Source organism: Brassica oleracea, chromosome C2, assembly GCF_000695525.1.
Source record: "Brassica oleracea var. oleracea cultivar TO1000 chromosome C2, BOL, whole genome shotgun sequence".
Taxonomy (NCBI): Eukaryota; Viridiplantae; Streptophyta; class Magnoliopsida; order Brassicales; family Brassicaceae; genus Brassica; species Brassica oleracea.
Window position 1 is genome coordinate 41041561 of NC_027749.1, and position 10987 is coordinate 41052547.

Genomic DNA, 10987 nt, shown 5'->3' on the forward strand with positions numbered 1-10987 from the left:
ATTTTGTTTGTGTTTATTTTTGGTTTTTTTTTACCAACAAAATAAATTACTATGATTTGAATTTGCTGTGTTAGTTTTAAATGGCTTTAGATCTTTGAGGAATGTTATTCTTTTAAGAAGTTGTATGAAAACAAACTTTTCTGTATGTAGAAGAATGGTTTTAAAATTTTGTAATTTAGTATTGAAAGTGTGTATATTAATAGCGTGGAGTTTAAGTGTTAATAAAATATTGTGTTTGAAAAAATTAGTTATACTCAAATATTAATGTGGATATAAATCAATTGGATTTTTTAATATATTCAATTTTTATATATTCAGATTAGAAATAAATTTTAGGTTTAAATAAATATGACTTGGTGCATGTAATTATATTTATAGGATATTAACCTATTAATCACTCTCACCGATAATTAAAGATAATTAGTATATATATAGTATCTTAATAAAATTCCGAAAACATTTCTAGATTTTAATGAATTAATATATGATAATAGATATCTTAATAAATTTGAGCAAATACAGTAAAACCTCTATAAATTAATAATGCCGAGACTTTAAATTTTTTATTAATTTATAGAGATATTAATTTACAAATTTTTTCTTATTTATATTTTTTATTTTAAGATATATTTATTCTATTTATTTTACAAAAAGATATATTTATTCTATGATAAGAAAAATATTTAATTTTAGTGTATAGACATTGACTGTTATTTTTTAAAATTTGATATTTATATTAATTTTATTATATTATTTGGTGTTTATAATATATATCACATAGAACTTAAATGTAATTTTAAATATAATATTATTAAATTTCATCAAAAATATATTAAGTGTTTAAAAATATAAAAATAATTTCGTCGAGAATAAAAAAAAAATATAATAATAGTTTCTTACTTATATAAAATATGTGTGCATATAAATTATTAATTTATAATTTTAATGGGACCATTATATTTACATAGAATTTTCTAAAAAAATATTATCTTATTATTTTATCGATTTGTGTCAAATTTTGAAGCGGCCGAAGTTGGGACCAGCAAAATTGATTAACTTATTGAGATTATTAATTTATCGAGTATTAATTTATAGAAGTTCTACTGTAGTTAAATGAATATCAAAACAATAAATAGTTTGTTACAATTTCAAATTGTGGAACTTGGATTTTGTTTTTATATTTGAAACTTAATTAGTAAATAAATTAGGAATATTTAAAATATATATTTAATTAAAATTGATTTAAATATATTATAATATTTTGGTTTAAAAACCTATATATATTATATACTATGTTTGAGATATGCATGATGTATTATCAGATTATAAATTTTCATTATAACATATGAAAACTTTTTTTTGAAATATATGAAAACTTTATTCTTATTTATACAAATCTGACAAAGTATAGATATACGACAACAAAATTATACATTAATGAAATACGTAAATATGTTTTTACGCATGTTCAAAAACAATTATATGCATACACATAAAAGAAGTTGTGGATATCAAGCATTGTCAATGAAAATACACTATGTGCATAGTTAATTTTGTTTATTTTGTTGCAACAAACAATTATTCTATTAATCAAACATGAGGTGGTCTGGGTAACCAGACTGGAATAACACAACCAATAAAACATAGAGATCTATAAAAAGAACGAGCATTCCTAGTTAGGCGAATCTCAGTTGCAACCAAGGGTTTCTGTAGCGACTCAGTTTCTTTTACACTTGTTGAAAATTATCCCTAAACAGAAAATAATAAATTTCCGACGAATTGGACGAAATCACCAAATCAAACAGGGAATATGCGCACAAAGCATTCGATTGAGAACTATTGTACGATGAGAGGAAATTGGGATAACACCAATTATCGATATCTTTTCCGGATTAGGTTTCTTCAAATCAGAAATTTAGTGGAATCGAATCAAGCTGGCTTGGAAATAGGGTTCTTCGCTGGGAGATGACGATGAGATACACATGTAAGTATATTGGTTACCATATAAATTTGTATGTGAGACATGTTTTTATATTTAATCACGACATATTCAATAGGTCCAAATTTAAAACATGTCATGGTAATTTCAAATAAGACTCTAAATTAATAGATAAAAATATATATATATATATATATATATATATATATGCTGGAAAAGAGAAATATATATATATATATATATAATTAAATTCACGGGTCGTATCTAATCTATTAATTTAGAGTCCTATTTTTTTTATCTACTATACAAAAGTTGTAAATTAAATTTTAAATGGTCTAACAAGAGATTTAATAATATCTGAAACATTATAAATAAATCAAACTGATTGATAATTCAATGTATTTTTTTAATAAAAACTGATTAATAATTCTAAGACTAAACCGTTTACATACTTTGACATTTGTGATCCGTCTAACCCACTTTCTATTATATCTACAATACCAAATATTGCTTAGGATTAATGTAAAACGATTTTTTTAAAAAAAATTATATTTGGTTGAAGAAGACAGATGGGTGTAAGAAGATGCCCACTTTAGCACACTGGAATGAACATTACTGTTCTGGGTTTTTGGTCCAGTGACTTTGATGAATTCAACTACAACCATTTACACTAGGTTGGTAGTTCTCCAATTTCTTATTAGTAGATTTTCCAAATGTACAACATTGACATTCACCTCTGATTGGATCACTGCCTTTGAGCTTTTTCCAAATGAGTGTTTAAGTACTTATTATGGTTGTCGTTGATTTGCTAGAATATATTTTTCTTGATTTTATCTAGAAAGTTTTGATCTTGGATTTTATTGTTATATGTTGTGGACTCGGAAAAGACCCAAAATATGTATATTTGTAATGATATTTGATTCTAATTCAAGATAGGCCCGTCAAACCATCTTGATGAAATCAAATATTCTGAATGCATGCTGAGCTAGCTCGGTGACAATGAACATGATTTTCTAATCTCGAAATTGAAAATCAATTTTTTTTTACCTCTTATATACAGTTTTGGAGTAGGTTGTTGCCCAAAGCTAGACAGGAGCTCCTCAAGGATTGATAAGCCGCTCTGTTTCAGCAAGCTCGCAAAAACATGGGCAGTTCAAGATACAACGGCCTACTGCTTGAAAGCTTCTCGCAGATTGTTTCATATGGGAAGTCCTTCCAACAAAAATGATCCACAGGAAGTCTTACATGCAACAAATCAGCAGCCTCAAATGTTTAAAATAACTGTAAATCAGTTGTTTGTAACATATGTATAGGTGAGGTGCAAGAGCCCTCTGTAAATCAAAAGATTAAAGTAACTATAAATTGCTAATTTTTTGGCTCTTGCAAGTATTTGAAACTCCGTGCTCGAGACGGGGAACGTGAGTTTAGGATAAAAATTGTTCTTCCTTCAAGCTTCATGCAAGCTTCGCTGGAGCGACACAAAATTATAATTCCACTTCTTCTTTCGCTATTAAACTACTCTACAGCTGATGTGTAAACCGCTGGAAGAAGATAGTTCCCAGCAAGGGTCGAAGTGATCTGATTATATATGTGGTGGTGATAGTTAAATAGATCTCGTGTTAAGAGTTTTGCTGTCATCGGCTTGATTTGAATTTGTGCTATATCTCTAAATATAAATATATCATAGGCTTAAATCTGAGCTTTAAAACAGGGACTTAGAGCATCATTATCCCAGCAACTATGAAAGAGGTTGCTTAAATTTTTTTTTTTTTTTTTTTCTGTTTGAATAAAAAAAAAAAATTAAAAAGTGCACCAATCGTGGATCGCCACATGTTGGTGGGGCCCGCCAACAGTACAAGCAACAAAGAAAAAGAGTGCTTATTTTGCCTATGGAAAGGATGTTGCTTGTGTTTTTGGTGGGACCCCAAGCCATAAGCAACCCATTTTTTAGAGGGATAAAGATGCTCTTAATAGCCGTAGCAGCACAACTTTTATTTCTCTAGCATTTCGTGTTTTTTCTTATGCTCATTGAATATGGATCAACAAAATTTACAGCTATAATACGTGAGTTTATCTTCAAAAGTCTATAAAACTGATTCAAAATATTATTGAATTATATGAAAACTAATGTTTTTATAATAAAACAATTTAAAATACTAAATAAATATGTAAGAATATTTTAAAACATATATATTATTAATTAATACATACCACATATAACTATTTTCTGATAAAAGAGTGACACGAAAATTGTATAAAAAATTCCAAAATGATACCAAATCAAAATAGCAAATTCCAAAACAAACCCAAATTCAAAAATAACCGAGTTATTACTATATTTCTTGAATTGAAAACCAAAACTCGCAACCAAATCGAAACCAAACCAATAGTCATATACAATCTGAGCGTGAACCAAAATTTATAAAATATCATCAAATCATAAAATTTTAATTTAAAAATATAAATTATATATAAATATAAACAATCTTGCGCAATCGCGCGGGTTAGAATCTAGTATATATATATATATACATTTAACATACATAAAACAAAAATTTAAACTACGTGCAACTAGTTACCTTATTATCAGTAGAAACTTTTGTTTTAAAACTGCTAATATTGACGAATCTATAGGAGTAATATAACCGACCTAAAAGAACGAATTATCCGTTTCTTTTGAAAAGAAAAGTAAACGTAGATGCGATTCAAGTATTCAATATTTGGTTCATAATAAATGAGAATCATGCTGACTATGTGCATATACAGAGACTTTAAAGACTCCCCTTAAAAACTTCCATCCCATTACATTCCTCCTCTTCACCATTTATTTCTCCAATTCATTTTTGTAAATATCTCTTTAACAATACAAAGTCCGAATCTTCTCAACTTTCATCACCATGCCCGATACAACCGTAGACACAAACATATCCTTTGTGTGATTTATACATATTAAAGCTTCTCTCTTCTTCTTTTTTAATCTTTACTTGTTCATGGCGGTTCAAACTCACGACCATCTTTCCACTCTGCTCTTCCTTAACAGGTGCTGTCTCTCTACCCTCTGGCTCTCCCTCTCTCTATATATGTGTGTATGTATTCATATGTTTGATGTTTCGATTTCTCAGAAACGGACAAGAAGGGAACGCTTTTTCGCCGGAGCTACAGAAATCTCAGTTTCCTTCCATCACCGCCGGTTTGACTTCTGTTTCCAAATCAATTGGTTATATTAAGAAAATAATCGGTTTAACTTTTGGTCGGACAAAAAACAGGGGTTGGTTCAAGAAAGCGAGCCAGAGAAGTATCCTCGGTGATTGATTTAGATATCACGGCGTCTCTGATGAATCCTACGCCGTCTACTCCGCCGCAGTTTATCGGCCGCCGTGGTCAAACTGCTAATGTAGTCTCCACCGGTCTTCGTTTGTCTCAAGTGCAATGCCAGAATCGAGAACATCGGTTAACAACTTTCCCGATGATAACCAGAGATATCGCCGGAGAAATCAAACGTCAAACGGATGAATTAGATATATTACTACAGACCCAGGTGAACTACTTTTATTGATAATATTTGAAGTTTTAATTTGTTAGGATATTTTTTTTTTACGACGTGTTACGAATCTGAATTTGAATTAAAAATTGTAAAGGGAGCGGAGCTGAGGCGAATGTTAGCGGAAAACAATGAGAGGCACTATCGTGAACTTCTGAGAACGACGGAAGAATCAGTTAGGCGGAGATTAAGAGAGAAAGAGGCGGAGATCGTGAAAGCCACGCGTCGTTATGCGGAGCTTGAAGCACGTGCAGCGCAGATGGAGACGGAGTCACGTGCTTGGCAGGTGAGAGCGGCAGCGAGAGAAGCCGAAGCGACTTCGTTACAAGTTCGACTGCAGCAAGCGTTCGCCAACGGCGGGGGTGTCACGCCGACGGAACCAAAATCGGAAAGCGATGACTGTGTGGATGAAGCTGAAGACGCCGAATCGGCTTACCTTGATCCTGACCGGTTCGAATTGATCGGCCCGAGTTGTAGGATTTGCCGACGGAGATCGGCGACAGTGCTGGCTTTGCCGTGTCGCCATTTGATACTCTGTAAAGGATGCGACGGTTCTGTTCGAGTTTGTCCGGTTTGCTTTAGCTCGAAGAATTCAAGCGTGGAGGTTTTCTTTTCCTGATGGGGTTATATAATGGGCCTACCAGGCCTTTCGTTAGCATTTCATAAAGTAAAACAAAATCTATGTATAATTAAATTCATCATATACGCTATTATTTTTTTTGTTGCTAAAATGCAAATATCATAGCAATGATAAAAAGGTTACATAAGTGAAAACCTAGAAAATACTCTACTAAGGCAAACAAAAAAAGAAAAACAGAGCAGAGCAACAAAAGAAACTTGAGATTACACACATTATTTGCGAAATATTATCGAAGAGTTTGTAATGCCTCCTGTGTCTTCTGCTTAGAATTGTGTTCTGGACTTCCCGATCAATTCCTTGAAACACAGCTGCAGGGGAAATAGAGTGGTTGTGTGTTGAATACGAGTTTGGTAGAACGAATGATAATGAAATAAACTCGGTTTTGTGGGTCTTACAAAGACGTTTTATTCACAATATGAGACAAACGAACGAAGTTACAAAGAGATTAAGGAAGAAAGGAAAAGATCGGAGCTTTGTTGAAAGACTTCGACGGAAACATTAAGGAGAGCGATCGGTCGTAAACCCTAGATCTTGCCGCCAATGTCTTAGTCTCTCTTTTCGGATCCCTTCTCTTTCCCTTTTCTTGTCCTTTTATAGCCCTCGTGTGTTTTTCCTCCATTCGCCCTAAAACTCGTTCGCCCTAGAGGCAAAGGTCCGGGCCCGTAACTTGACGGGCCTTTGGGCCGGAAAAAGCATGTCGCGTTGCTACTAAGCCGATCGTTTGATCAGGTACGAGGTTCAGCCGATCGAACGATCGTTTCAGCCGATTGAGTCGACCGCTAAGTTGACCTTCGTCGTACGGTCGACTGTGATGGGCCGAATCCTTATTATTCGATGGGCCTTGTAGAGAGATGCTGAATCCCTCTCCAACATATCCTCTTTTTCTCTCTTCTCTCCTCTTTTTGGCATTCCTCTGGCGATTTTTTCTCCACCGTTCCCCTCTCCTTTTTTTTTTGTTCCTTTCTCCGTTACTGATCTGATTCGAACGCCGGCTCGCAATCGATCGCGTCCGATTCGAACGCCGGCTCGCAATCGATCTGGTTCCCCGCTGTTCTTTCGATTGTTTGTCGTTGCTGCAATTTGTACGATGGCGGGATTTCGGCCCAGGTTATCGGAATCTGAGAAAGAGAAAGGCGTGGCGTCGAGTTTGAGTCCTTCGATCGACCAGTCTCCCGGTCCCAAATTGTTGGGTGTTGCGGCTAGGGCTCGGCGAGATATTTCCGGTGACGTTGCTGATTTGATTGTCGGTAGGCTCGATGGTGCCGTCAATATCCCAGATAACCTTGGAAAAAATGATGAGGTTGTCGGTAGCGATTCTGATTTGCTTAGTGTTCGCGTGGAGAACAATAGAGGAAAGGCCATCGCGGTTGACGCGAGAGATGGGTCCGTCGATCTTAAATCCGCCGAAGTGGTTTGGTGCCGATTGATCCCGTTCCGTCTAGGTAGCGACGGATCAATCGAACAGCTTTTAGATCTTCCACCGGAGAATTCTCGTCCGTCGGTGGTTTCAGGGCAAGATTGGGAAGATGTTTTGCCGACACAGTCTTCGGTTGGAACAGTGTCATTGTTGCTGAAGGGGTGCAAAGCTTGCGGAGTGACTTTCATAATTCCTAGGGCTGAGCAACGTCCGTGGTCCGCTCCGATCGGCTACCATTGTGTTTATGAGTCCTTCTTTGAGGAGGATTCGAGGTTATGGTTCCCAATCCCTCGTTTGATCACTTCATACTGCTCGCGCCGTGGTATTGCGCTTACCCAGCTAATGACTGGGATAGTCAGAATTGCTGTGGCGTTAGCGGTGATGGCGGCGGAGATCGACGTCTCGATGTCAGATCACATTTTTGAAGAGCTGACACAGATTCAACCAAAGCCGAACGGTCTCTACACGGTGCAGATGCGCTATGGTCTCCAAATTTTGACGGGTCATCCTTCACGCACAATGAAAGATGGGCACCGCTTTTACTTTTATGTCAAGGCGGACGAGTTCGCTTTTGAGGAAACGCTGGGCGATGATTTTCAAGTTTTGTGGAGCCATTGCATTGGTAGATAGCTTATGTCGAGCGATTTCTTTCTTTCATTGACTCTTACTCCTTTGTTTATGACTTTGCCGTTGGACATCCTACTACCATTGGGCCTTTGGATACTTTCGGGAGGGACGTACCGAAGGTTGTTACACTCAGTCAGCAGGAGTGGGGGAGTTTCGATCGTAAGAGGATTCGTCGCCAACGGAAACGAATCGCCAAAGGTGAGTTTTCCTTTTCTTGCTTTTTGGATGATAACTGTTACTTATGTTCTTATTCTTCGTGTTCGATCGCTCGTAACTCCGGCTTGTATCGTCTTCCTCTCTTGCAGTTGACTGGGCGTCGAACCTTCCTTGCGGAGAAACTAAAGGGAGAAGAATGAAGCTGCCTCTCATGGGACAGACTTCGAGAGCGTATCCAAGCTATAGCGACATTCTTTGGGCTCAGCTAGGTGGTGAGAATTTCGCAGCTGCGACCGAGTCGGAGGAGCATGGTGGCGAGGCGTTGGATCTGAAAGGTAGGGAATCGAACCTTGCGGCTAATGAGGCCGTAGTGGAGGGTTCGATTGACCCTGTGGTTGATGCCCATCCGTCGAAGAAAAAGAAAAAAAAGAAGAAGACGGCCGGATCTACCGAGAAAGCTGGAGCAGATCCCAAGAATGAGGTCGATCGGCTGCCAAGCGGTGATGGAGCCGCTAAGACCGACGGAGTTCCTGACGGGGTGCCGGCGGGTGGTTCCGCGGATTTAGCTGGGAAGACTGTTCCTTTTGGGACGAAGAGGGGAAGGGTGATCGATCGAGATTTTCCTTAGTCTAGTGGGAAGAAACCGTGCAGGAGTGAAGATGACCTGCCTCTTGCTCTTAAGGAGACGTCATCGTTGGTTGAGCGAGACCTCCAGCCTTGGGGTGGATCTAATCCTCCTTTCAAGAAGCCTCTGCTGGCTTCGTCTGAACACCTGTCTTTTCATTACAACAAAGACGCTCCATTTGCTAGCGATCCTGATTCCTGTGCTGAGCTGGTTCGTCGGATTCGGGGCGGTATGTGCATGATGCCGGAGATCTCTGAGTTTGCGTTTCCAGACGGGTTTAGAGAATCTGCCCGGGCGGATATCGAGGTAAATTCTTTTCAACCTATGTCGAACGTCCTTCTCAAACTTAAGTTGGAAAAGTTTCTATATGTCATTCCTTCTCAATCTATGTCGATCGTCTTTTTCCCCTTTTTCTTTTTATTATCTCACCGGTCGTCTTCTTTTTTGTTATAGGCTGTTGTCCGCAAAAACCAACTTATATTGGATTACGAGATGACCTTGCGGAAGATGGCTTCGTATTTCATCGAGGCCGAGACAATTATTGAGACCAAGGATGCGGAGATTGCCAAACTCAAGAAAGATGCTCTCGACAAGGCGAAGGGAATGGTTGCTGAGTGTAGCCGCTATTTTCGCGAACGCAAGCAGGCTATTGAAACGGCCGCGAGCCTTGAAGAGGAACTGGAGAACGCTCGAAGCAAGGTTGCTCAGCTGGAGGCAGAGAAAGCTGACGAAGCTGGGAGAACGAAGAGAGCGATCGACCGTATGAGGCAGACCCACCGTCGCGAGCTTACGTCTGCGACGAGCTGCATCGGGGCCGCGGCGACGGACTTCTTTGAAAAGTTCAGGCAGTATATTGCTGATCGGGATAGGCGTGAAGTGAAGCTTCTTCTTCACGGGCAGGCTTTCGGAACGTTGGAGTCGATGTGTACGTTGGAAGAACTCGGTGTGCTTATTCCGAAGAAGTTGAAGGATGCCTTGGCCGCTAACGTGGCAATGTTCATAAAAGAGATGGAGGCGGTGACCGTTGTGGGTATTACGGAGCAGGACTTTGTTCTCCCTAGGTTCCCCGGTCTTGATGCCCTCCAAGGTGTGAACCAATTCGGCTCGAAGATGGGAACTTTTGGTCCGGCTACTGCATCTGCTCTTCGTTCTCCGGCCCTAGGTAGCGAGCATCCCGTGACTGCATCGAGCTCGAGCTCTGGTGACCGATAGAAGCACACTACATCCGGGGTTCATGCGGGTAGGCCTTTGGGCTCTGCTTTGGGGGTTTCGACTCAAGAGACCTTGATCGAGAGGCGGGAGCCTCCGATTGCAGATTCGAAGGGAATGGAGGTTGCAGGGGTGACGGGTGCTGCAGCTTCGAGTCCAATTGCTGAGGATTAGTCTTCAGGGATCGGTTGGATTATCTGTTGTTGTACTACTATATATATTTCTTTGTTGAGACTTGTTTGTTTTGGTTTTTGAACTTTGCTTCCCCTATGCTGTGGACTTTTGCACCCTATCTTTCTCTCATGTCCCTATTTTGTAGTTGAAACTCCGTCGTAGTCTTTTTTCTTGATTATGTTTTATGACGCCTTGATAAGGCTTTTGTTTGATCTCTTCGTCATCGTTTTTATGTTTTGCGGACTCTGTGTCAAGTCTGGATGGGGGCGATCGGCCGTCTTTGATCTCGTACCGAGGGTATGCTATCATCGTTGTGGGCGTGAAGACTTTCGCCAAGATAAAGTGATCTCCATGCTCCCATGTTTCAAGAGAGGTCGAAAATTTACATCTTCTCAACACTCAATGGCCAGCTCGGGACGTGATTCCGAAGACCACAATTTCCAAGGGTTGAGATGGTGAGGTTGTCGAAACCTATGACGTCACTTCGCACCTTCCACACGCATGAAATTCGTTTAGAGGATAAGAGCGGAGATCATGCAATGCGTAGCCATTCTGTTGGGGCGAAAGTGACATACGTGCGTTCGCATGATGCCTTTGCAGACATCTTATTTCGTGTGAGAAATATGTCGGATATCTTTTTTTTTTTTTTTTTTTTTTTT

At 38.5% G+C, this 10987-nt stretch overlaps 1 protein-coding gene across 1 annotated transcript; it reads left to right on the plus strand.

The window, feature by feature from the left end:
• Positions 1-4664: 4664 nt before the first annotated feature.
• Positions 4665-6084, plus strand: LOC106325117 (BOI-related E3 ubiquitin-protein ligase 1-like; the record flags this gene model as incomplete). Its single annotated transcript, XM_013763144.1, is given in 4 exon segments — positions 4665-4979; positions 5062-5129; positions 5206-5477; positions 5578-6084. Coding segments are annotated over 4 exon segments (897 nt in total), but the record flags the coding sequence as incomplete, so codon positions are not given.
• Between the last annotated feature and the right edge of the window lie 4903 nt (positions 6085-10987).